The sequence below is a fragment of the Mobula birostris genome, chromosome 15, assembly GCF_030028105.1.
Source record: "Mobula birostris isolate sMobBir1 chromosome 15, sMobBir1.hap1, whole genome shotgun sequence".
NCBI lineage: Eukaryota > Metazoa > Chordata > Chondrichthyes > Myliobatiformes > Myliobatidae > Mobula > Mobula birostris.
In genome coordinates this window covers 28019660-28047477 of record NC_092384.1, presented here as the reverse complement: position 1 = coordinate 28047477, position 27818 = coordinate 28019660, and the positions used below count along the sequence as shown (strand labels likewise).

Sequence of the window (27818 nt, the reverse complement as noted above, 5' to 3'; positions counted from 1 at the left end):
GAAGCGACCGCGATTGCGGGCGGCCAGCACCCTCCAGCGGTCGAGTCGTTGCCAGTCGCACTCGCAGCGTCGAGTTGGTCCTCGAATCCGCAGTCGTAAATCTCCCGAGTCGAATGAGAGCAAGGGAGGTAGCGGTGCCAGGTAGGTGCGGGGCTCTCGGGGTTCTCGGGGTTCCTGCTCTGTCTCGGCGCAGTTGTGGGGAGAAGCGTGGCCCAACAGCACCTGTGGACTTAAACACCATATTCCTGCGGCCTAGACACTAGCGAAGCCTGAGCTGGAGTTTTTACTTGCTTGGCCGTGCACTCATTGGATGAATATGTAACCTAAAGGAATCCAGAAGTGATGCTGTTAAATTCGCCCAGTTCAGTAAACTCAATAAAATAAATATAACAATATTTTATTGAAAAAGTAGGTTCGATTTACCCCATCAATTCTTGTTTCTCATTAGAAACAGTAACCCTGGTCATATTTAAATTAGGAATCTAATTCCACATTTAAATTCCAAGTATTACTTTTCAACTGTGAATGCAAGCCTTAAACAAGAAGAGTGAAGATACTAAGCTATCTAGATGAAGTCACACATTCAACGATTCAGCAGCAGCTTCCCCTCTGCCATCTAATTTCTGAATGCCCATTTGACCCATGGACACTACCTCACTACTTTATTTTTACTTTTGCACTGTTTAATTATATACTGTAACACTTGCACTTACTGTAATTCACAGGTTTTTTCTCTTGTTATATATTGCATTGTACTCATCATCATAGCTTGTCACATCAGACAGCCAGCCACTCTAGTGTTGTTTGGTTGTTGTGAAGCAGGTCACTGTCAGCTAAATCAGGTGTATGCTGCCACAAAGGCAACAAATTTCATGACGTATTCTGATTCTGAGATAGAATGCTGGACCAACTCAGCAGTCAGGCAGCACCAATGGAGAAGAATAAACAGTCAATGTTTTTGGCTACGATCCTGTATCAGGACTCAATGTACATCCAAACCTATATACTGTAATGAAGAAACTGCCACAAATGCTAGGAGTCTGCATCCAATTTTTTTTTGTGGTTATTAGTCCAATCTGGACTTTTCATTCATCCCTCCCACACACCTTCCTCAATAAGTGAAAGAACCCTGTTCCCCAAACTTAACTTAAGTTGTTTTGGTACATTTATTTCCATCCTCCAATGTTCTTTTAGTTATCACCAAGCTCTTTGTTGCTTTTTTTTCTATATTACTATGGCCGAAAAATTTACTGTGCACTAAGTTGTGCTCCTAAATATTCTTGTAAATACGAGTTTTTGTTCCTTTGCTTTTTGAAACCACTTTAAACAAATTTTCATTGGGCCAAATGTAACTGATGGAAATACACAACATTCACAACCACTGACATTGAGTTGGGATACATTTTAAGAACAGGTCAGATGTGATGACATATTATGTGAAATTCTGTTACCATGCTTCTTGTGTTCATAAATGAGTTGTTACGGTTTTCCTTAAACTTAAAACGCCTCATGTTTTATTTGCAAAAGTCTACATTCCTATGCTGTACTTTTCTAAGTATAGGGACGTGATAAAGGAGTTTGCAAGTGTCCAAAGCCTGGCTGTATAGTTGACATAGACATAAGTGATCTGATCATTTGAACAGATAAGCGACAAATGGAATTTAATCCGGAGAATTTAAAGTTGGAGGTGGGTGACAAGATTATGTACATGAGGGAAGGGTATTGAAAAGCATAGTGGAACTGGAGGAGCTTAAGGATTGTGTCTGTGTTTTCTTAAATATAGCAAGACAAATGGAAAAGCTGTTTAAGAAAGTATGCAGAATGTTTTTCTTTGCTGGCTGAGGAATAGAATACAAGCACAGAAAGTTTAATATTAAAATTGTATAGGATACTTATTTGACCAGATCTAAGTCCTGTGTTTTGTTCTGGGTATTACAGGAAAGATATAATTATGTTAGAAAGGCACAAAAGATGTTTGAGGACGTTGGCAAAACTGGAAGTTTTTAGTTAAGAAAAAAGGAGCATAGGAAGTGGAGAGGAGAGTGAAATAAAGTGTATTGAGTTAAGAGGGATCTTCAGCAGTGAGATCTTTTTTCAAAAAGGGGACATTGCTTTAAAATAACTGATAGGATAAAAAGAGTGAAGGTGAGCAAACAAATTTTCACCCAGAGGGTGATGGGTGCATGGAACCTGCTGGTGGATGATTTGGTAGAAGCAGAATCTCCCATATTTTCTTTCAGAAGATATGACCCACAGGGCAACAAATAGGTGTTAATGGATGGTGTATGGTTCTATAGCTCTTTTTGATTGGCACATAGTTTGATTAGGACATTAAACGACTTTGGAGGATTGAGTCTGACCAGAATGAGCCAGAATTTTGTCAAACATTGATTTTCAAATTGTGTTAATGCTGGAACCAAAATGAAAATGATTAATCTACGAAAACATGAGAAATGGTATGAAATGAAATTAACACTAAGGGCATTGCCCATCAGTTAGTTTTGAGAGAAACTAATTTGACAAACTGGAACAGATGTAACTCCCATCGTCATATTTCAATTATTTCTCAGCTAGTGTGCCTTTGAATTTTTCAGGATGATTTTTAAGTATTGTCCAGATTGTGGCCAGAATTTAGAAGCTACTTTCAAGTTTTGTCCATCATGTGGTTTCAAAATACCCAAAGGAGAAAAAGAGGAGGAAGTGCAGCCTGTTACCTTTCATTCCACGTCATCTTCAGGTACCTCCTACGCCACATTGTTTTTCCATCTGAGGGCAGAAGGGTTGATTATTTTAGATCAATAGGATAATGAGTTTCACTCTGTAGTATCCAGATTACACCAGGGTTCTGTTCCTCACAAGTGTTCGTAAACTAGAAATGAGCATAAATAGTTGTGTTGGGAGACTGAGTTGACTCGGTGCCTGAATCTGTTCTGCACTGACAGTTCTGCTTGGCTTTACCCAACTACCAATTGTTGCAGTCTGGCGGGAGGGGTGGAAGAAGGCATTTGGAAATGCCCCTTTCCCACTCAACAGTCTGCAGTCTTGCAGCAGCCAGCCAATCCACAATCAGAGTGTACAAGGGGTCCTTAAATCAGGTATTTATAATCTGGGGAAGACCTGTATCTGAGGGAAAACTATCCACAAAAATAACATTTACATGTATTTTTCCTCATTTTTTTTAAGTTACTAGTTGCCTCCTTTGTCTAATCTGTGAATATTAAATTAAGGAATTTCCTACCACTGCTGTCCATGTTGCTTGCTTCGACACCTTTATCCCATTGTATTACTTGTTTTTGCAATGATTCTGACTCCCATTGCTATCCTCACTTCATCTTTTACTTTGTCTTCTTGACTTCCATCAACACCTTCATTATAGTACTGTAACTTTATTTTAAAAATAATATACTTTCTTCCTTTGATACTCCATCTTCAAGCACTGGCATCTGTTAAGTCATCCTAAACTTGCATATTTAACTTTCTTTAACCAAGCTATCAAATAGAAGCATCACCCAATATCTGCAATCATAAGTAAGTAATTTAAGTGGGCTTAATAAGTTCAAGTCTGTTGCTTTCTTCTACTCAGTTAAGAAATTTTGTATGGCATTACAGGTGCCACCCTCACTTCCCACCCGACATGCCCACGCCCCCATCAAAAATAAGCAGCCAATCATTCTTTAGAAAAATAATACTCTTAGAAAATTATTTGGATACGTGGTTAAGTGGCAGCAAGTGTTGAAATTTTATTTAGTACTTCTACAACCTATTTTGTGTTTGGAATTTTCCACTGTCAACTAATTGAGTTCTTTGCTGCCAAAATTTTAAGCAGCAGCCTTACAGATCATTTACTTTGAAGCACAATAATCTTGTCTTTAAAAGTTGGTTCTTTCATTGTAATTACAGCACAAACTGAGCTGAGTCCAAAAGCACCTAATTCAAAGTGCTCCCCTGTGAAATTAATCTCTCCCAAAAAAGAAACAGCTTCTCCTAAGAGAAAACGAGAGAGCGATCTGAGCACTCAGAAATCCCCTGTCAAGTCACCGCTTGGTAAGTTCTCACTATTGGAAGATCATGGGCTTAACCAGAAAAGTGATATAAACTTTTAATATCTCTGGTTCAGCTTAAAACTCTTTGCTTCAAGATATTTAGAATAATTTTGTTTCCTAAATACTGTTTCCAAAATTTCTACCAGGAATTTTGCTGTTGCAATCCAGACCAAAAAAATAACTGTTTTTAAAAGATGATTTGTTGGTGGTTCGGATTATTCTTGGATGAATGCATTTCCTGGAAAAATGTTGTTCTTTCCTTAAACATAATCATAGGACTGTTGTAAATTAATAAGCATAGAAATTGTTTGTGTGGAATATTTTTCAAATTGGTCTGAGGTCAACCAAGCTGTGTCAATTACTTAGAGTTGGCTTCTCAAGCAACACACATCAAAGTTGCTGGTGAACGCAGCAGGCCAGGCAGCATCTCTAGGAAGAGGTACAGTCGACGTTTCAGGCCAAGACCCTTCGTCACGACTAACTGAAGGAAAAGCTAGTAAGAGATTTGAAAGGGGGAGGGGGAGATCCAAAATGATAGGAGAAGACAGGAGGGGGAGGGATGGAGCCAAGAGCTGGACAGGTGATTGGCAAAGGGGATATGAGAGGATCATGGGACAGGAGGTCTGGGGAGAAAGACCGGGGGGGGGGGGGGGGAGTGGGAACCCAGAGGATGGGCAAGGGGTATAGTCAGAGGGACAGATGGAGAAGAAGGAGAGTGAGAGAAAGAATGTGTGTATAAAAATAAATAATGGATGGGGTATGAGCGGGAGGTGGGGCATTAGCGGAAGTTAGAGAAGTCGATGTTCATGCCATCAGGTTGGAGGCTACCCAGACGGAATATAAGGTGGTGTTCCTCCAACCTGAGTGTGGCTTCATCTTTACAGTAGAGGAGACCGTGGATAGACATGTCAGAATGGGGATGGGATGTGGAATTAAAATGTGTGGCCACTGGGAGATCCTGCTTTCTCTGGCGGACAGAGCGTAGGTGTTCAGCAAAGCGGTCTCCCAGTCTGCGTCCTGCACCTGCAGAATTCCTGTTGTCGTTTGGCTTCTCAAGCTGTGATTTGGAACATGAACTTAGGATACCTTTTTCAACACGGTTAAGATTTACTGGATCTACAGTTGAAATTTACTGGCAGTTTCCGTGAGATGCCATTTTGTACAAGATAAGCTTATTTTGAATTTATGCGCATCAGTAAAAATAAATGTCTTACTTGAAATGAATTTAGAGTCATACAGTGTGGAAACAGTGTATTTTTTTCTCTTCCCTTCAGCGGTAAAAAGTCCAAAAGGAAAGCGGCAAAAGAATAATCCATTGGAACTGAATCTAGAAAATGAAGTTCTGACTGATCAGAACAATAAAAAATGGAAACTTATCAGGCTTCTTTCTCAGCATGAAACTGAATCTGGGTTGCTCTATACAGGTATTTTACCACATATTTGCTGAGTAAAATGCATTCTGCTAGACTAATTGGTGTTTACTTTTACTTAAAAGTAATCCAATATCAACATTGATGTCTTAAGTGCTGACATAACAAAGGCAGGGCTTTTTTATTTTTTTTGAAACAACAATTAATTTGGAAAAGTACTATATTTTATTTGAAACATACCTAACTGTTATTGAAAGCCTCTCGTAGATTCAGGAGAAACACTGGGCTTCATCTTTGGCAAGTAAAGCTGAAATTGTGCAGGTGATCATTATGGGAATAATGCTGACCTAGTAAGTTTGGGGATGGATGTCAAAAGACATGTGGTTGGTGTTGAATTAGAAGAAGACAATTTTTATTTACAATATCCTGAGATAGAACATGGCAAATGTAGCCTCGGAGCAGTAAATTTTGGTTAAGTTTACATTTGACAACCTGGAGTCTTTCAAAAATGAAAATGGAGTTCGGGGCCAGTGGGTGTTCCTGTAAAGGTGAAAGGAAGACAAGCCCAGAAAAGCCTAGAAATCAAGGGATATTGTTTCTTCATTATATGCCATGTCATATGATGTGGTCGATCATGGTCTTTCCATGATCATGATTGTTCTGACAATTTTTTCTACAGAAGTGGTTTGCCATTGCCTTATGTGCAGTGTCTTTACAAAACCAGTGACGCCAGCCCATATCACTACTCTTCAGAGATTGCCTGGTGTCAGTGGCCGTGTAACCAGTTCTTGCGGTATGCACCAGCTGCTCATATAACCATTCACCACTGGCTCCCATGGCTTCATGTAATCCTGATTTTGGGTGGTGGGGGGGTGCTAAGCAGGTGTTACACCTTGCCCAGGGGTGATCTCCAGGCCAGCAGAGGGAAGGAACACCTTATACGTCCTTTGGTAGAGACTTATTTCCACCCCACCACCTTCAAGGGATATAGAGGGTTTGATAATGGAAAATAAGAGCAACTACAGAGTCTGTAAACAAGTGTGGCCCTTCAGAAGTGCAGAATGTATAGAGGACTTAAAAATACCAACCCCTGTTGTACCAGTCTCTTCATTGCCTAAACAGCATGCAACATCTTTGTAATGTTGCCAGTGTCCATCTCTGTTTTGTTCCTATTGACACTGAAATCTTCATTCAAACTTTCTTGCCTCTGACCTTAACTAATTCTTTATTGGCTGATCCCCTCATAATCTATCCTCCATAAAGTTCAGTTAATCCAAAGGTCTACTCTCAACATCCTGAGTTGGGCCACATCTACATTATCTCCCAGTTCAGCAGTGTATAAAATTTAAACTTCTCTATGGGATTTCTGTTTAATTTCTATATCATTATGAATCGTGCAACCCTCTGAAATCTCTATGTACTTATAATTTTCCAGCATTTTGTGTCTGATACTTCTAATTCTGGACTTTTATGCATTCCTTTTTCCATAATTGTCCTGTTGGCTATTGTATCCACAGTTACTAAAATATCTTGAGCTCTGGATTTTTTCCCAGATCTTTATATCAGTATACCTCTGACTAAGTTTTTGACCACTTAGTTGGATTTTTTTTGACACTTTTAAATATCATATAGTTATACAGCACAGACATAGATTCTCCAGCCTATTTCAACCATACTGACTATGTTGCTTATTTGAAGTAGTCCCATTTGGCCCATCCCCTCTAAACCTTTCCTATCCATGTGGAAATGCCTATCCAAATGCCCTTCATCATTGTAATTGTACCCACCTGTACCACTTCTCTGGTTGTTCATTTCCCATGTCTCTCTGTGTGGAAAAAGGATGCTCCAAACATGTCCCTATTTAAGTTTCCCATTCGCTTCTAAAACTTGTGTCCTTCAGTTTTAGTCATACCTACACTAGGGAGGAAACCGTGATCATTCATGTTATCTATGTCCATCAAGATTTAAATAAAACTTTGTAAGATCACCCCTCAGTCTCTGAAGATCCAGGGGAAAAGGCATAGTCTTTGTAGTCTGGACTTGTAAATGAAGCCCCCCCCACCACCACCACCACCACCTTCCCAATAAAATCTTTGTGAATCTTTTCTGACCTTTTCCAGCTTACCGATATCCTTTCTATACCTGAGCAACCAGAGCTGCACATGGTGTTTCAAGTGTGGTCACCTGATGCTCCTCTGAAGTGCCTTGGGATGTTTCAATGATTTTCAGCAAATGAGCTTTCTCAATATCTCATGATTCTGATTATTGATATGAAGTCTATGGTTATTGCACTAGCTATGTAAGAATTTTGTTTTAACTGTTTCAGCACAACAAGTGACTGGATCCTCACAGTGCAACTACATGGTTAAAGTGGTAAGTTGTAATTTGCCAGGCTTCCAAAGTTAGAATTTGTTACAATCTCTAATACTGATGCTGTTGTTCATGTAAATGTGTTTTCAGGATGCAAAGGATGGTCGAATTTTTAATGAACAAATTTTTCTCCAGCGTGCTGCAAAGCCGGTTAAAGGTAAACAGCATAAACTGAGATGTCTTTAAAACAAAAAATCATTTGATCTAGACTATAATTGACAGCTTAATTACATGAAGGTTTTAGTAAGAATAGATTAGTGAAAACCTTTTTGCTGCCACCCATTCTATAAGCTATGTGTAGCTATCTTTGTGCACTGTACCTCATTTACTAATCTTTAAAACGATCCCAGATTTCCCTTTTGCTTGACAGTAAATGAGCAAATGAGAAAACAGTTTTCAACCCTGCCCACCTAAAGACTTGCTGCCTTTAGTGGATCATGAACTCGGTAATCATTGTCACATCTATATATTTTTAATTTTCATTCTCAATTACACTAAGCAAGCTACTTGCTAGTAGTCTGAATTTCCATCTAGTACTTGCAGCAAGAACTTAAATCATTTAACTTAGTGGTTCCTTTTCTGTGTGATACGTTACTTAAGAGCCTAGCTAACTACATCTTAATGGCCTGTCATAAGCCAGTTGGGTCAATTTTTTTATAGTCTCAGTTTGTTAATTAATAAAATTCCTGCATTTAATGAATATATCGACTTGATTAAGCAATTTACTGTTAACTTTATGAAAGCCAATTTTATTAAAAAGCATTTCAATATGTACGATTTTGTTTTGGCAGTTGACAAATGGGTGAAGTCTCATGTGATGACATTTCTGGGAATTCCAACTTGTATTAGCTTTGGATTTCATGAAAATGCTTACAGGTAGGTGCAGTAGGAAAAGTATGACAGTAGTTGTCTTTAACGGTATCTCAAATGTGGGTGTCAAATAAGCATCTAATACCTACAAGTATTATGATTGGCCGCATTTAATTTTATTAATTTGTTTCTGTAATTTAGGATATTAGAAATGTTGTGTACTTTCCCCTTGGTCCCCTGTAGTTCTGGCATGTGTATACCACCCCTGTGACATTGCCTTCTCAGTCACAAAGCCATTCTGATCACTCCTTTATAGAGCACTCTATCCAAGTTCCTTATCCCCTCCCAACCTGACAATCCCTGGATAAAGCTCACCTAAATCAGTTCTTTCATATTCAGAATTTGAACTTTGGCCGTTTCCTTAAATTTGCCAAAATGTTTAAAAAATCTTGCCTAGGGTTCTCTGACCCTATTTTTTTTTTTTCTTTTTTACATTTCTTTCACCATAGGTCACCCCCTCTCGTGCATCCTATACTTTCATCAATATCAAAGAGGTAACTCATGGACTGACATGAGTAGTATTGAGGCTACAGTCAGTTACCTCTACTGTTCACCTAGCCCTGGGCCAGACCAGTGGGATTTGCCTCTTTTTTTTCTCTCCCCAGCTCCTATTACCTTTTTCTCTTGACCCTGTTTCAGCTAAACTATATACTGGATTTCTCCTCTTCTCTCATCATAATTCATTGTACTTGTTCTTCATGAATTGTTTCTTTTCCTTCAAATTTAATGTCATATTTTTTGTGGCAGAAATAAAGGCTTAATCCTACCATCTTGGAATCGTGTCTTTTGTTACCTCTAAGGTTATCTGTTCCAAAGCATTCCTGATTGGCCTTCACGTGCTACACTTTGTAATTAGAGTTATCAAGATCCCATTCATCTTTCACCTTGCTGGCCTGTATTGGCCTCTAGTTTACAGCATTTTCATTTGAAGTTTTTATCCTTATTTGCAAATCAATTCCTAGCCTATTCCTACCTTTAAATTTTCTCCATTCCTGCTACCTTTTGGATATTTCAATTTCCATTTTGGTTGATTGACTATCCACAGATGTAATGATTTCATCTTTGGTGGCCGTGTTCTCAGTCCATGTAAAACAACTTGGGAAATGTTGCAGTTATTATTTGCTTGTGAAAACCAATCCATAGATGTGTCGGTATAACAATCAAACCCAAGCCTCTAATTGGTCTTGCTATGATATGTAGTATAATTTTTCTGTAAGGCAAAGATTTTTAAAGCACTGACAATTATTGAACTTCCTAGGTATTGATTGCAGAATCTTTGAAATTTTGTATTGGTTACACTTAGTCTCAAAATAATCAAAAATTAACAGGTATCGAGTTGGGGTCCCTGCTTATTGTTACTTTTCAGCTACCGGTCTCAACTTGTAACAATATAAAAAAATTAATACAGCCAAAACAAATCAATAAGTATTTAATTCTGGATTATCTGATTTTAGCTAAAGCAATGATGGAATGTACCACACTTATTTTTCTTGTTCCTGGGCTAAGTATGGAAACAAATTTGAAGAAGGTTTCATGCATAATTAATCCAGAGATTCTGAAAGGCAGGGGTATTTTTCTCTTCCATAGTGTTAACATCTAACTGTGGCGTGGCTGACATGCTAAGGGTAAATGGTGCTTCCCACGGATGCATATATCTGTTAATATGAATGTTTGTTTTGCTTAATCACTGAATTGAAATAAGCAAATAAGATTTTGAACGCATATAGTAATTGTAAATGTTGTTCCGTGCTTCATCCTTCACATTACCTACTCTCAACAGGCACAGTTTTCACCAAGTTCTTATAAAGTGTCACCAAACTTCCTCCAGAAAAGCAAGATTTTCTTATGAGTTAAGTAGGAGGAGTAGGGTACTCAACTTTATGATGTTTCCACACACTCAAACCATTATAATAGATTTATAGATAGTTACATCTCAACACCTGCATGAATTTACTAAGGTCTCTGATGTAGAAAAAAATTTCCTAGAAGCTTAATCAATTTAGAAGTTGCTGAGCCAAAGTAAGGATCACTGAGACATGGCCCAAAACCTGTTTCAAGAAGGAAGTTCAGTGAATATCCAAAGAACAATGCATTGGCAGACCCTAACAAGTTTGTCGTTTTCCCTCTTCTCTTGCTAGGAAAACTTTAAAGTGCAGTCAGTGCGAGTCATGCAGGAGAGAAAATAAAATGAAGGTCATGTATGGTGTGCTAAAACAGAAGTAACTTTATTCTTTATTAAATTGCCAATCTTACTTCAACACTTTCACTTTTAACTTTTAAAGAAAGTTGCCGTCAAACTTGTTTGCAATCAGTACAAGTTCATTCTGAAGAAAAAACACCATCTGATATCTAAACATGCACTCCTTCACTATCTAAAATTTCTGCTACTTGTAATAAAATCTAATACAACTGTAGGATGTACTATATTTTCAACAATGTTCATTTTACTGTTTTATCAACCATTATTGAATATTAATATAAATTGCTTTTCATGTTTTGTTTTAGGTTCCTGGTATTTCCAGACATGGGTTACAGTTTGCAATCAATTATTGAGAAAAACAAGAAACCTTTATCTGAAAAAGCAGTATTTCAACTAGCTTATAAAATTGTGAGTATTTCTTAAGCTTCTGTCCCCAGTTTAGACCAGTGTAACAGTTTTAACTAGTTTATTTCCTGTCTTCTATCAGATTGATGTGCTTGAATACATTCATGCAAATGAATATGTGCATGCAGACATCAAGGCAGAAAATATTTACGTGAACCCAAATGGTCTAGAACAGGTAAGTAACATTTCAACATATAAAATGATGGAACTTAAGGCATATTAACTCTGGCTTTCATGCGTATCTTATAGAAAATGGTGACACACTTTGGCTTAGTATTGTTTTAACAATGAGCAATTGGGCCATATGAAGCACAGAAGATTTGAGATTCGATTTTAAGATTTGTTGAGATCATTGGTTGCAATCATATTAAACTGTATCAGCAGTATGGCTGAGGAAAATGATAAATTTTCCTCATTCTTAGTTGTTGAAAAGAGTTTGTAGATATTGGATGAGTAAAGGATTAAATTTTTATTATCTAATTTGCTGAAAACCTCTTGGCTATGTTAGAGTCACTGCATAGATAATAAAAAATGACTGTCACAGAAGATATTTAAAATATTATTTGGATCGATAATAATGAATTTGCTAATAGACTGCAGGATTTTAAACAATTGGCTGAAGAGGATTCAGACAACAGAGGAAATACTCTCTTGGTTCTTGCACCCATTACTTTTCTCCTCTCCTGAATCTACCTATCATTTTCCAGCTCTTGCTCCACCCCTTCCCCTCACCTTTATCTTTCAGGCCAGATGAAGAGTGTCAACGCAAAACATTTACTGTCCATTTCCCTCCATAGATAACGCCTGACTCACTGAAATCCTCCGGTGTTTTGTTTGTTGCTGCAGATTCCAGCACCTGCACTCTCTTACGTTTACGTTCGGCATAAAGTATCTCTACTACACAAGCTATTGGTTTTAGATCAATTAATCAAAGCATATAGAAAATGGTTTCATGCTGGATGACATTTCTCCTTGCCAATTGGTGTGCAAAATGATCACTTGGCATAGATCAGTTAAAAAAAAGAATCCACAATTTCATGGAAAATACTCTATTAATAGGAATATTGTCTATTATTTGTAACTGGGAGGTGCCAAGAATTGTCAACAACAAAATTGATTCATTTCTAATAATTAGCTATAACAAAGGAAAGTAGGTTCTGTCATGTATTCATAAAACAGATTATTTATGGATTGAAATTGTCCTGGATAAAATAGAAAATAAAAAACAGGAAACAAATGTAAATAAAACATGTATGAATCTTTTTGAGCAATATTTTAAAAATGCTTTGTTGGCATGAATTATTATAGAATTGATCCAATTCAATACAGTTCCTTTTCACTATGACCAAAGCTTGTTGCTGAGCTTGAACAATGCAAATGTTGTTGCATTTATTGTATCATTGACATTCATGTTTTGTAATTTTAGTTATTTTAAGCTATTTGGTAATTAACTGCTGGATCAACTGTAGCACAAATTATCATGAATTTTCTTTTCAGGTGTACCTGGCAGGTTTCTCTTTTGCATTCAGGTACTGCCCTGATGGTAAGCATGTCGAATATAAAGAAGGGAGCAGAACACCACATGAAGGCACTGTGGAGCTGATCAGTGTGGATGCACACAAAGGAGCTGGTAATATGCCATTTATTATACTCTGTATGAGTTTCTAAACAGTAAACTCTTAGCTATCTCGGGGACATGTTCCAGAAAAGTTGCAATTCCCAAAAACTGTGAATATGATTTTAATGAAAATACAAGAAAACCTCACTTGCTGATTAATCCCAAACAAATAGCCAGTGGCTCTAACAGTCATCCACTCCTTAGTACAATGTTCAAAGTACCTTTTTGTCACCATATACTACCTTGAGATTCATTTTCTTGCGGGCATTCACAGTAAGACAGAAATAGAATAAAATTAGTTTTAAAAAAATACACACAAAGACTGACAACCAATGTGCAAATAATAAATAAGCAATACTAAAAACATGAGTTGCAGAGCCCTGAAAATGGTTTGGAATTATTTCAAGGTTGTGGTGAAGTTATTTATCCATGCTGATTCAGGAGACTAATGGTTGAAGGGTAATAACAGTTCCTGAACCTGGTGGTGTGGGACCTAAGACTGCTGTACCTCTTTTCTGAGAGTAACAGTGAGAAGACAGTATGATCTAGATGGTGGGGATCTTTGATGATGGGTGCTGCTTTCTTGTTCTGTGTAGATGTGCTGAATGGTAGGGAGGGCTTTGCCTGTGAACTGAGCTGTGTGTACCACTTTTCGTTCCGCCTTTGTGATGGCATTTAAGTGCTGATCCCTTGGTAATTCTGAGGAATTTTGAAGTTAGCAACCTTCTCCACTGCCTATTGAAGACTGGCTCATGGACCTTTGCTTTCTTCCTCCTTGTCACCAATGACTAGCTACTTATTGATGACAAGGAGAAAGAAATCAGAGGTTTTGCTGGTGGTAACTGGACATTCTACATTAAAATTGTCATTTTCTTTCCTCTTTTTCAGTTTCATTCCACCATCTATATTGGCATTCTTAAATGATTTTCTTTCAGGGACATATTAGGATCTACAAAGACAATAGTATATGGGTGGTTATAAATGTGGGATGCAGAATAATTGGGCTGCATTTACTGCAATTCGATAAACTTTTTGGTGATGTTTTCTACAAATGTGCTATCTTAGTTCATGCTTCTGGAATTGATTCAAAGTTAGGTGGTTCTACAATTTAATTGTGGTGCACATTGCTCTAATTAATGTTGAAGTTTACACACTCACAGGATGTACATAAGATTGATTTTGTTGCCCAGTTTTGTGTATAAATTCTTTAGTCAAATATGTAATGATGAAAAACTGCAAACATTTCAGGAATATGAACCAGGAGATCAAATTCATAGAAGCCCTTACCAAAAAGTATGGATATGAATTTTTGGATTTGGATCTATGTCAGATTTAATTGTACTACTGTCAGGATTAAATAGTGTGCCACCAGCTAGCATCCAGTCACATAGTGGAAAATTTCTTTTGATGTTCTGCAAATTGTTTCTCTATAGAACTTGACTAATATATGCAACAGGTGGCCAATTGTTTATTTATATAGATACTCTGCGTGGAATAGGCCCTTCTGGCCTTTCTAGCCACACTGCCCAGCAACCCCCAACAATCCCAATTTAACCCTAACCTAATCACAGGACAATTTACATTAATCAATTAACCCACTTGGTATGTTTTCGGATTGTGAGAGGAAACCGGAGGACCTGGGGAAAATCCACGCATGTGAATTTGTACACACAGAATCTTCTATTGTCTTGATATAAAGGGTCAATTACACAAACAATTTGCATTAAATTTTGTAAAAGTTCGTGGGCTAACTTAGACGTGTATAACACAATCATTGAGGGGGTTAAAAATATGTCAAATAAATTTGAGGGTTGGAGATTATTCCATTGTTTGATAAAGATAAGAAACTTATGATACGCCATAGAAATTTCAAGAAACTAAACAGAACCACTTATGCATTATAGGACCTTCCAGACGCAGTGATCTTGAAAACCTGGGTTATTGTATATTGAAGGCACTATGTGGCTCGTTGCCTTGGTCTGATGATGTTGACTCCCCATATTCTGTTATGGAAACAAAACTGAAGTAAGTTTGTATGTAGTTAAACTTATCCTAATTACATGTTTAGAGATGCAGTGCAGAATAGGCTGTTCCAGTCCATGAGCTGTACTGCCCATCAACCCCTGACAGCCCTGATTTAACTCTAACCTAATCATGGGGCAATTTACAATGATCACTTAACCCACGCAGTACATCTTTGGACTATGGGAGGAAACTGGGGAACCCAGAGAAAACCCATGCATTCCATGGAGAGGACGTGCACACTTCTTGCATGTAATGTCGGAATTGAACTCTGAACCTGGCATCCCAAGCTTACCACTATGCTACAGTGGTGCCTGTAATATAAAATAACTTTAAAATTTAAGTACTTAAAAATTGAAATTGTTGGATTTGGAAAGGAGCTACAGTGGCTTATTTATGTATGTGGATAGCAAACTAATATTCTGATCAATATCAGAATATGTAAAAGTTAGTGCATTATATCTTGAATCCAAGATTTCCAGGTTCACCAAATTCTGTGCGTTGCTTGTAGAATGAACAGAGTAGAAAATAGCTTAATTTCATTCCACTGTTTGAAGTAACAATGTAACATGGCATAACTGAGAGAGGAAACCATTCTATTTAATATAGAAAGCCTTTGAATGGTTTTGGAAAGATCTAATTGAAGTAATATGTAACTTCAGAAATACAGATAAGCAATTTTTATGTGGTTTGGTATTTCAACAGAAGGAATATACTTTTTGAGGATCTCTACTTGATGGTAAAAATATGCCCCTTTTAAGGCAGCAAATTAACCTTCATAAAAATAACTTTAACTTGACGGTTAATTGTGATTCAAGTGCCATTCAGAATTCTAATACATATTGAGATGAGATCAAATAAAAGCCTATAATTTGTCATTTCTATAGAATTAAATCATGAAAAGTTTTCCAAATTATAGTTGCTCCCCCATATTGATGAATTGTGTATTTTTTCTGTCATTAAGATGTATAAACTGACTTAAATGTTTTTGCACTAGATACAAGGATGACCTTCCAGGTTTCCTGAAGTCTTGCTTCAAGAAAAGAAAAATTCCAAGTAAGATGAGTTCTAGAAAACTTTGAATGTGATTTTTAAAAAATTTAGTTGTGCCTGTATATGATCTAAGCAAGTGAAACAACCTGGAGTCCTGCATTCTCCAGTTTTACAGGAGTGTGTTGAGTGGTGTGGGAACTGTGTCCATAAGGGCAAGTCGGAATGTTCAGACAGCAAGAATGGTTACTAACCAATGTTTTCTGCTTGTCAACCTGCTATTTCTCTGCCAAACAAAATTTACAAAGGTGGGGAGAGTGGAAATTGTGGTTAAAATAGTGGGCTACTTACTAAATTGAAAGCAGTCGTTGTTTACCTTTTGCACATTGGCTGTGAAGATTTGAAGAAAAGCTTGTGCAAGCTCCTTTTGTCCGTTTCTTTGGCTTATTCAGAAAAAAGATCTCATGAAGCTGTTGGAGCACTGAGGTTCAAAAGTACAAAGTAAGTTTATTATCAAAGTACACATGTCACCATATACAACCCTGAGATTCATTTTCTTGCAGGCGTTCACAGTAATAAAAGAAACACAATAGAAGCAATGAAAAACCACACACAACAAAGATGGACAAAAACAATGGGCAAGAGACGACAAACTGCAAATATAAAAAGAAAATAAATATATAAGCAATAAATATCGAGAGCATGAGTTCGGAATCAGATTTATTATCACTGCATGTGAAGTGAAATTTGTTAACTTAGCAGCAGTAGTTCAATGCAATACATAATAGAAGAGAAAAAATATAAAATACTAATAGTAAATAACTAAATCAATTACAGTATACGTATATTGAATGAAAAATGAGCAAAAACAGAAATACTTGTGTATTTTTTTTTAAAAAAAAGTGAGATAGTGTCCAAGGGTTCAATGTCCATTTAGGAATCGGATGGCAGAGGGGAAGAAGCTGTTCCTGTATTGCTGTAGAGTCCTTGAAAGTAGTTCATAGATTGTGGAACCAGATGAGTGCTGCGGTGAATGAAGTTGAGTGACATTATCCCTTCTGGTTCAAGAGCCTGATGGTTGTGGAATAACAACTGTTCCTGAACCTGGTGGTGTGAATCCTGAAGCTCCTGTACTTCATTCCTGATGGCAGCAGCGAGAAGAGAGCATGGCCCAGGTGGTGAAGGTCCTTGATGGATGATGCTTTACTATGATGTGCTGAGTGGCGAGGAGGACTTTATCCATGATAGATTGGGCTATATCAACTACTTTTTGTAGTCTTTTCTATTCAAAGGCATTGGTGTTTTCATACCTGACTGGTTGCATCACAGCCAGTACACTCTCCAGCACACATCTATTGACGTTTTTCAAAGTTTTGGTTGATATGCCAAATCTTTGTAAACTTCTAAGGAAGTAGAGGCTCTGCCATGTCACCTTTGTAATGGCAGATACGTACTGGACCCAGGACAGATTCTCTGGCATAACACCAAGAAATTTAAAGTTGCTGATCCTCTCCAACTCTGATCCCCTCATGAAGACTGGCTTGTTGTCCTTTATTTTCCTCCTTCTGTAGTCTATAATCAGTTATTTGGTTTTGCTGACACTGAGTGAGAGGCTGCTGTTGTGGCACCATCCAGCCAGATTTTCAGTCTCCCTCCTACATGCTGATTCATCACCATCATTGATTCAGCCAACTCCAGTGGAGTTGTCAGCAAACTTAAATATGCCATTGAAGCTGTATACAGTAAGTATGAAGCAAGTAGACAGGGGACTAAGCAGACAGTTTTGTGGTGCACCTGTGCTGATGGTGATTGTGGAGGAGGTGTTGCCAATCTGAACTGACTGGGGTCTGCAAGTGAGGAAATCAAGAATCCAGTTGCAAAAGGGGGGGATTGAGACCTAAGTCCTGGAGCTTATTTATTAGTTTCAAGAGGATGGTAGTGTTGATGCCAAGCAGTGGTCAATGGAATGCATCTGAATGTATGCATTTTCACTGTCCATATGTTCCAAGATTAAGTGAGGAGCCAATGAAACAGCACCTGCTGTTGACTTGTTGTGGTGATAGACAAAATAGAGTGGATCCAAGTTGCTGCTTATGCAGGAGTTGATGTGTTTTATCACCAACGACTCAAAGCACTTCATCACCGTAAGTGCTACTGGAGGATAGTCATTGAGGCAGTTTACCACATACTTTTTGGGCACTGATATAATTGAAACCTGCTTGAAGCAGGTGGGTACCATAGACTGAAAGGCAAGAGATTAAAGTTATCAGTGAACACTCCAGCCAGTTGGTTAGCACAGGTCATCAGTACTCAGCCAAGTACCCCATCTGGGTCAGATGTTTTCCGTGGGTTCACCTTGCTGAAGGATGTTTTCTCATTGGCCTCAGGGACTGAAATTGCAGGATCGTTTGTGAAGGTACTTACATGTTTTGTCAGTCAAATTGAACATAAAAGGCATTGAGCTCATCTGGGAGTGAAACCGTGTTATCACATATGTCATTTGGTTTTACTTTATAGGAGGTGATGACCTTCAAGCCCTGCTCAGCTGTGATTCTCATCCTTCTGTGATTCAAGTTTGGTCTGGAATTGCCACTTCACATGTGAAATGGCTTTCCAGTGGTTGTACCTGGACCTTGTGTATTTTTCTTGGTCACCGTACCACTGATCTAGCACCCAGCAGATTGTAGATCTCTTGGTTCATCCAGGCTTCTGGTTGGGGAATGAATTTTGTGGGCCACACTTGTCCATACTGACTTTATAAAGTCTGTGACAACTGTGATGTATTTGTTCAAATGCTTCGATGAGTCCTTGAACATGGCACAATCTATCAACTTGAAGCAATCCTGTAGCCGCTGCTCTGCCTCCTGCAACCACCTCTTTGTTGTCTTTACCTCTGGAGCCTTGCCTGTGTGCAGTCAGATCATCAGATTTCTCGATGTACAGTCTAGCTATGAAACAGAAGGCATTCCTAATAGTTGTATAACAGTGTCAATTATGTTGAGACCCCTGCTACAGCAGGTGATATGTTGATGATAATTGGGCAGAGATTTCTTCAAGCAAGCCTGATTGAAGTCCCTGGCAATGATGAGGGGCATTGGGGTAGGCTTGTTTGCAGTAATCACAGCACTCATTACATCGAGTGTTTGCGTAACATCAGCCTTTGGTGGCATGTAAACTACAGTCAGGATCATGGAGGAGAATTCTCAGTAGGTGGAACAGACAGTACTTAAATCAACAAGACTGCTACGTCCAAGTACTACAAAGAGCTTCTCATGAAACACAAAACCCTACCTTTCCCTTTCCTTGCATGCTCTGCAAATTGATCTATTAGGTAAATGCTAATCTAACTAATCTCATCTGTCTGTGCGTGGTCTGTATTCCTGCTTGTTGGTGTGTCTGTCTCAATCTCCCTATTGTCTGTCTCTACCACCTCCCCAACAGTACATTCCAGGTACCTAACACTGTTAAAAATAAGGAACTTTTCCCCATCACCTAAAATTTATTCCCTGGAGTATTTGACATTTCCACCCCAGGGGGAAAAAGACTCTGACTATCTGTCCTATATGTCCCTCACATAATTTATATACTTCTGTCTGTACAGTCCTCAGCCTCTTGACACTCCAGAGAAAACAGTCCTAATTTGTCCAAGCTTTCCTTGTAGCTACTACAATCTAATCCAAGCAACATGCTCTTATCAATGGAGAACCTGTTTTAAACTCTCTCAAAGCCTGAATATCAGAGTATGGAAATGAGAACAGCACACAATATTCCCAATACAGTGTATTTCAGTTGACTGGGACACATCGGGACCAGTGAATTTTGGCACATTGAAGTGGCTGCTCCAATTAACCAAAGTTTCATGGAAATTGTTATAAAGGGTAAAACTACCATTTACATGAGTAACAAATTCTGGGTTTAAATGAAATATAGAACAAATTAGAACACTATCAACGCCACTACAGTACCATTAAACTATTAGTTCCTAAAAATTATCAATAGAGGAATTCATCTAGTGTGCGCAATGAAGAAAATTAGTGCAGACACCTAGTGCAGATAATGGACTGCCTTCATACAAAGTTATCGACGATTGCATACTCCAAGTCTTTATTTTCATTGTAACATTCAAGATGATTGTCGATACCTTCAAATTCTTCAAAGTTTCTAACCTGTTGAAGTAGGAAAATAGTTTCATTTTCCCTTTCACCCATTTCTAGCACATTGAAACCTGAATCCTTGAAACCACAGTGAACAAAACAGTTCAGAATTGTCTTATTGCTTATTTCTGTCCTACTACCAGAAACAAAAGTCACTTCTTTTTTTGTAACACAAGCTCCCACAGCTGATGATATTTTAAAACTGTTCGCTCTAAGCATGGTGTAGTGTCTAACATCCATAAAAGTACAATCATCTGATGCTCGTTAGAAACTGTTCAGCAACGGTCTCTTGCCCCAATTAAGCAGCATAGTGTCCCAAATAAAGATTCCCAGCTATTTTCTCTTTAATTTTTGTTCATAGAGTTACCCTTCTTCTCTGATGTTATAAACAAAAACAGCCAAAATGCACGTGCCTTACTTGCTACAGTTGATAGGCTCACACATCCTCCTATATCAGTAGCATCTGAACTGCTATCTACAAAATCATGTAATGATCTTGCATTCTTTTTACTGATAAAATTCATTAAGATGTCAGTGTTTCTGCATCAGCTCAGAAGTCAGTGTCATCCTTTCACTCAAAACTAATTTAGTGAAGACGACACAATTCAAATCTATTGACTATAAAGCCTTAGAAGAAATTTGCTACACCTGAAATCATCCTCCTGTTCCTTTGATATTTTACCTACAACCTTCTTTAAAAATGCCTTGTAAGGCATGAAAATGCCCGACGCAGGCCTCTCATGGTCTGAGTCGACGTTCCCTCCCTCCCTCCTTTTTAAAAAAATGTTTTTAGTTGCATGGCGCCAGACATTCTGCAAATGGTTAACACTTCTTCTATCAAGCTGCTTCCCAAAACCCCTGAAAACTGCAGATATTAAGTCTGTTTTTAAAAAAAACAGCCTAGATGCCTCAGTAATTACAGGCCTATATCAAACTTACTATGTTTATGTAAAATAATTGAAAAGGTTGTTTATCAGCAACTTACAGCTTTCTGGCACTAAGGAACTGTATGGATGTTTTCCAGTCTGGATTTCAACAACACCATAATACTGAGACTGTTCTGGTCAAGGTTTTAAATGACATCCACTTAAACCATGATGCTCATGATAAAATTTCAGTTTTGGTTTTACTGGATCTCAGTGCTGCTTTTGACACAGTTGGCCATGGCATATTACTGGACAGACTGAAAAATAGCGTGGGACTTTCTGGTACAGGCCTAAAGTGGTTTAAGTCTTACTTACAGGATGGACTATTTTGTATCGATTGATAGCTGCATATCTGACTGAACAAAAATGACGTGCAGTGTCCCTCAAGGGCGCATACTAGGACCTCTTCTGTTTAACATACACATGCTTGTTCCAGCTCAAATCATGGTAAGCAACGAAATATCTTGCCTTAAATATGTGGATTATACTCAGATTTATATAACAGTGTCATCAAGTGACTGGTCTCTTACAATCACTTAAAAAAAACTGTTCAACAAATCACTGATTGGATGAGCCAAAACTTCTTCCAGTTAAACAAAGACAAAATTGAAATAATTGTTTTTGGTGCCAAAAAGGAATGATTTAAAAGTCAGTGCTCACTTAGAATCGCTGTCGTTGCAGACCACAAACCAAGTCAGAAACCTTGCTGTTGTGATGGACTCTGACATAAATTTTAACTGCCACATTAAGACAATTACAAAGTCAGCCTACTACCATCTTAAAAATATACCGAGAGTTAAAGGGCTTATGTCTCAGCAAGATCTAGAAAATCTCATCCATGCATTTATTTTTAGGAGGTTTGACTAAAGGCATTTTCACAGGTCTCTGTTCTAAAAACAAAGTTCCTCAGGCAGTTGCAGCTCATTCAGAACACTACTGCTAAGTCCTCACTAAGACCAAGAAAGTAAAACACATCATTCCAGTTCTCAGATCACTACACTGGCTTCTTGTCCATCAGAGGATTGACTTTAAAATATTACTGCTGGTTTAGAAAGCACTCAGTGGTCTAGGGCCAAAATACATCTCTGATCTCTTGCTGTATTATGAACCTTCCTGAGCTCTCAGGTCACCTGGGGTGTGTCTTCTTACTGTCCCCAGGGTCAAAACTAAACATAGTGAAGCAGCTTTTAGTTACTATACTCCACGTATCTGGAATAACCTTCCAGAGGGTCTGAAGTCTGCTCCATATAACAATTACAGCACAGAAACAGGCCATCTCGACCCTTCTAGTCCGTGCCGAACTCTTACTCTCACCTGGTCCCACTGACCTGCACTCAGCCCATAACCCTCCACTCCTTTCCTGACCATATATCTATCCAATTTAACTTTAAATGACAGCATCGAACCTGCCTCAACCACTTCTGCTGGAAGCTCGTTCCATACAGCTACCACTCTCTGAGTAAAGAAGTTCCCCCTCATGTTACCCCTAAACTTTTGCCCTTTAACTCTCAACTCATGTCCTCTTGTTTGAATCTCCCCCACTCTCAATGGAAAAAGCCTATCCACATCAACTCTACCTATCCCCCTCATAATTTTAAATACCTCTATCAAGTCCCCTCTCAACCTTCTACACTCCAAAGAATAAAGACCTAACTTGTTCAACCTTTCTCTGTAACTTAGGAGATGAAACCCAGGCAACATTTTAGTAAATCTCCTCTGTACTCTCTCAATTTTATTGACATCTTTCCTATAATTTGGTGACCAGAACTGTACACATTACTCCAAATTTGGCCTCACCAATGCCTTATACAATTTCAACATTACATCCCAACTCCTATACTCAGTGCTCTGATTTATAAAGGCCAGCATACCAAAAGCTTTCTTCACCACCCTATCCACATGAGATTCCACCTTCAGGGAACTATGCACCATTATTCCTAGATCCCTCTGTTCTACTGCATTCTGCAATGCCCTACCATTTTTAAGCTCTCTTAAATCGAGGCTTAAAATGTTTTCTTTTCTTTTAATTAGAATCTCCTACACTGTAACTTCTATTTATCATGTATAATTTTTGTGTCATTTTATTGTCTTTTATATATTGTATGAAATTTGATGTTTGATTTTTATATCTTGTTCTATGTAAAGCTCTTTGAACTGCCAGTGTTTGAAAAGTACCATACAATAAACTTGCTTGCTTGTCCCTGATTAACCAATGGCCCAATCCACTGTATTTCATAACCAAAGTTTTATGTGATTGCAATTTATGTGATTATTTTGGTTGATTGATGGGATGAAGAACTTGTCATGTATGTTAGGCAAAATAGATCCTGAAAGGATTATTTCTGCTCACGTGGGAATATAGAACTTGGAGGTATAGTTTGAATTAAGGGAACTAAGTTGAGCCTACAAGTCCAAGTGGAATTGGTCATGGTCTTATTGATAAGTGGATTAGGCGTGAGGGGACATGTGGCTTACTTTGCTCCTATTTATTTGGTTCTTTTGTTTTTGTTTCTCCTCTATGCATATGTAGTAATTTATTAACGTATTAAGTATCATCTTCAATTAATTTCCCACTAATCTAAAGAAAAATCCTTCAGCTCTATTAAGAATTTATATAAATTCATTTTTCCTTTTTGGATTCTGACTTTCTCTAATATTTTTTTATTTCACTAATCTTAATTCCCAAATTTGCATTGCAATATTTTATTCTATCATTTTCTGATCTGTTATAATTCTTTGCTACAAGTAAAACTTATTAAGCTCTGAGTAGGGGTGTCTCGATCATAAATGTGTAGAAATTTTTTGAGTTTGAAGGGGAGTTAATTAATTGTGAAGAAATGTTCACAACATGTTTCTGAAGAAATGTTGATATGAGAAGAGAGAAACAATGCATGAGATATTTAATAAGTTATTGTTAACTTAAAGATGAATTGAAGAAATACCTCCAGCATGTGGTGTCACTGAAGTATGAGGAAACACCAGATTATGAAGAAATACGTAAACAACTAAAAGATGGTCTTCAAAGGCTGAAAGCCTCACCAGATGATCCCTTGGATCTTACAATAACTACTGTAAGTAACTGTCTACATACACTTTAGGATGAGGACTTTACTTAGTGTCTTCTTGATGGTCCTCTGAGTCAAATGTCTGAGGTGCTTTGAAGTTGCTGATACTTGGTTGAGAGATAAAGAAAATAGGTTGAGAATATAAAATCAATTCTGGTGTCAACAGAATTCTAGTCTGCCCTTCCCTCAATTTTGAATAACTACTGCATTTGAATTCCTATAGAAAGCCGGTTTATTTATGAATGTGATTGCTGAGCTTGCTGCTTGATTTTTTTATTAAGTATGAATTGATAAAAGTGGGAAAAATATGGGAAAGGAAAATGCCATTTAATTTTTTAAGTAATGCAAGCTATCATCTTTTTATCTCATGCTCAAACTAACTGGAACAGAATTATGATATGTGAACAACAAACATGTACATGTTCACATCTGTTTAACCTTCCTAATTAACCTGCATACCACCCCCAACCCTTCTCATCCATCCCTTGTGCAGCCACCAAACTATCAAAAACATTTTATTTGGTCTTTTGCTTAATCAGCTTATTTCCTGGATGCATATTTTTGAATTTCTGTCCCTCTAATTCAGCTCTCCCTTTCCACACATTTTTTGGTGGACAGATTTAATATTTTAAATTAAGACAGTTTCATATTTTTGAATGTTGAGGAAGCCAAGATAAACAAATGCCTGCACTTCACAGGATCTGCATTACATGAGATCATTTGTATGAAATATTATTACTGAATTCACCATAACTTTGTTTTGAATCTTAAAAAAATGAGTAAAGTTTAGATAGGGTCATTAAGATGTTTGTTTAAAAAAATTACATTGGAAGAAGAATATTACGGCATTTGATCCTTTTAATTACTATCTGCTAGGAATTAACACCTGGATTTTTCGCTTTTAGAATATGCAAGGTTGAAGTGATTAGACGAGTATTTGGAAGTTCACTGTGGACAAATATAGGAAAAACCTTGATATTCTATATGGAATAGTTTATCTGGACTGGTAGCCATTGATTTTAGAAAGAATAAGAACAAGCAATGGATTACACAATGAGCAAAATATTGTAGTGTGCGGAATGCAGTACCAGTGTTAGTAATTTTAAGCGAAGAAAATCTCAGTATTGTGTGGGTAAGTGTTTGAAAAAAACTGAGAGAATGAGATATGACAGTAGCAATTAAGACTCGTTATTATTGAGGATTAAGCTTCTAAGGATTAATTGGGACAACCCCATTTTTACTATATTTATTTGCTATTCTATGTTTAGAAATGACAAGGACTTGCATTATTGCAGTAGCTCAGAATATGTATTTGTAAATGTTAGTATTTTAATCCCCTTTGAACATTCTGGTCAAGTAATATTATAAAGAGTTCATAATATGGCATTTAGAATGTCTTTTTTTAGTGCTTTTTTTATTGGCATATTAAAGAAATGTGGTTTACTTTGTGTCAGCACATTGGTTGTTCCCTCACTGTCCAGAGGTGATAGTGACACTGATTTTTCTCTCAGAAATCACTGCAGTTTGAGGATTTTCATCCATTTGAAAGGTCATTTGTGGGTGCTGATGTTGTTGTGCAGCTCTCCCTGTTAGAGAGACATCATAGGTTCAGAGGCTACTATTAGAAAATGAAATTTTTGCCAAGCAGCTCCAGTGCGTCTTATATTGGTGCTACCGACTACTAGTGGTAGAAATCATTAGTTATCATGATGAAAGAGGGCATCAAGCTGTTCTGTCCTTAGCATTTAGTTATTGAATACTACTATAGGTGCAGGTGAAATATTTTATTAAACTGGATTTCTGCCTTGTAGATGGTGCAAAGGTTCTAGGAACACATGAACTAAGATACCACAGAATAGCCAACCTCTTGGTTGGTCCTTTTAGCTGTAGGATTTCTGTAGTTAAGTTGTGTAGGTCTAGTTAAGGGACTTTGGGAAAGGTAATGTAATGGAATGTTAAGAAAAGATTATTCATTCTTTTGACAGAGCTGGTCATTGTCTGGCATAATAGGTGCAGTTAGCCATTCTTGATGAAGCTAAGACTGCCACTCTAAGAGAAAACCAACTCTAAGCCCTGCTACCTGACCAGAGGAGAAACACTGACAAATTATCTCCCATATCTCTACATATCGTGAGCTAGCTGCCTGCTCATCCAAACCACATTAAAGACTACACAGCCCTGTCATAATTCTTGAAACAAAAACAGAAAATGTACTGACACGCTAGTCAGGCAGCTTCTGTGGAAAATGAAAGGCTTTGGTTGCAGAGAGACTGAACAAGAAATTGATAAAGCAAAGGGAATGTATCTGATTATAGTCAGGCATTGGTTGATGGAAATGAAATTTTTGATAGATTTTGGAGAACGTAATTTGTTTGAGTTTGTTTAAATATTGAAGGGAAAGAATAGGGTGGGTAGTAAAACAATTTTTCCTGTTTGGTGATTCAAGGCCTGGAGAAAGTGGGGAAGTCCGGTGCAGGACATACTGAAAATACATGTCACATCTTTTGGGAGTGAAGTTAGGAACTAATTCTGTATGAATTGGGAAGACTCCTCAGCAACCAGTCATTATTTATAGTTATAGTCATAGTCATACTTTATTGATCCCAGGGGAAATTGGTTAGTAGATTAATGTTAACAGTGGGCATTATGAGGCAAAACTGAATGAAAATGAAGTTTTATAGGTCACCTACAGTACAATTTCATTGAATGATAGAACAACCAAGTAGAACTAATAGGCCTATTCCTGTCAATTAAAGATATTTGTGGAAGTATGGCCTACTGTAATGTACAATAATATTTTTATATATCTTACCCTCCACAGATCTGAAAATTTCACTAGTCAACTGTGAAGCCAACATATTGAGATAATTGTCAAAACATATGCCTTACAAGAGGCATGGCGCCAGTTTGTTTTTAAATCATGCTTTTTTTTAGCTTTTTGATTGGAGTTCCTCTACAAGTTTTTCATGAACTTGGGTCAATGTGTGCCTGTGTGACGTATCAAATTTCTATATTTACATTGTATTTTTAAATAAAATTGAAAGGCACTTTGTGAAGGGATTTTTTTGTAGCTGTATTTTTTAATGTTGCTTCTCACCTGTAATGTATTTTTCTCCAGCTGGATCATTGCACCAATGTCACCATTGGCTAATGTCTGTAATCCACTTTTGTCCAAAAATAAACTGTTTGAAAAGTTATCAATAAAATAAATTTGCTTCAGCAGATTTTCTACATGCACTCAGTTAAATTACAACTACTGTATTTTAGTGAAATGTGCTTTAGAATGGGCAGTGGCCCATCTGTCAGATGGATAACAAGATGAGATTTTAAAAAATTGTTCTCTTGTTTTAAAAAAAAAAGGCAAAAGACAGCAGACACTAGCATTCTGAAATTTCAGCAGAATATGCTGAAAGTAAGTATGGAATAGATTAAGCATTTCCTGGAAGGAGAGGTAACTTTAAAGACCTAGAATTTAGTGCATCAGTGAACGAGCCAGGTCTGCCCGGGAAAGTTGTAGTTATACTTATTCAAACACCTTTGCAAAAGCTATCTGATCTTCATTGCTTCAGGGTTTTCCATTGTGTGGTAGGGACAGAATAAGCCTGTCCACGAAAATGTTGAAAGAACTTTGAATGTTGTTGAATATCTGTCTCTCTCAAAGCAAACTACAAAAAATAAAAACTTGAAAGTCAACTAACGCAAAAACATAAATGAGAAAATATGCAGATGCTGGAAATCTGAGCAACACACAAAACACTGGAGGAACTCAGCAGGCCAGGCAGCAT

The 27818-nt window shown here is 37.5% G+C and overlaps 1 protein-coding gene across 1 annotated transcript; it reads left to right on the top strand.

Annotated features, from left to right (window-relative positions):
* On the top strand, positions 1-27243 carry vrk3 (VRK serine/threonine kinase 3). Its single transcript, XM_072279518.1, has 14 exons — positions 1-141; positions 2595-2737; positions 3901-4044; positions 5318-5467; positions 7740-7786; positions 7874-7940; positions 8575-8659; positions 11159-11261; positions 11341-11433; positions 12756-12888; positions 14781-14901; positions 15896-15954; positions 23894-24039; positions 26855-27243. The coding sequence occupies exons 2-14, from the start codon at positions 2596-2598 to the stop codon at positions 26858-26860; spliced, it is 1296 nt and encodes a 431-aa protein (XP_072135619.1). The 5' UTR covers positions 1-141; position 2595; the 3' UTR covers positions 26861-27243.
* The last annotated feature ends 575 nt before the right edge of the window (positions 27244-27818 follow it).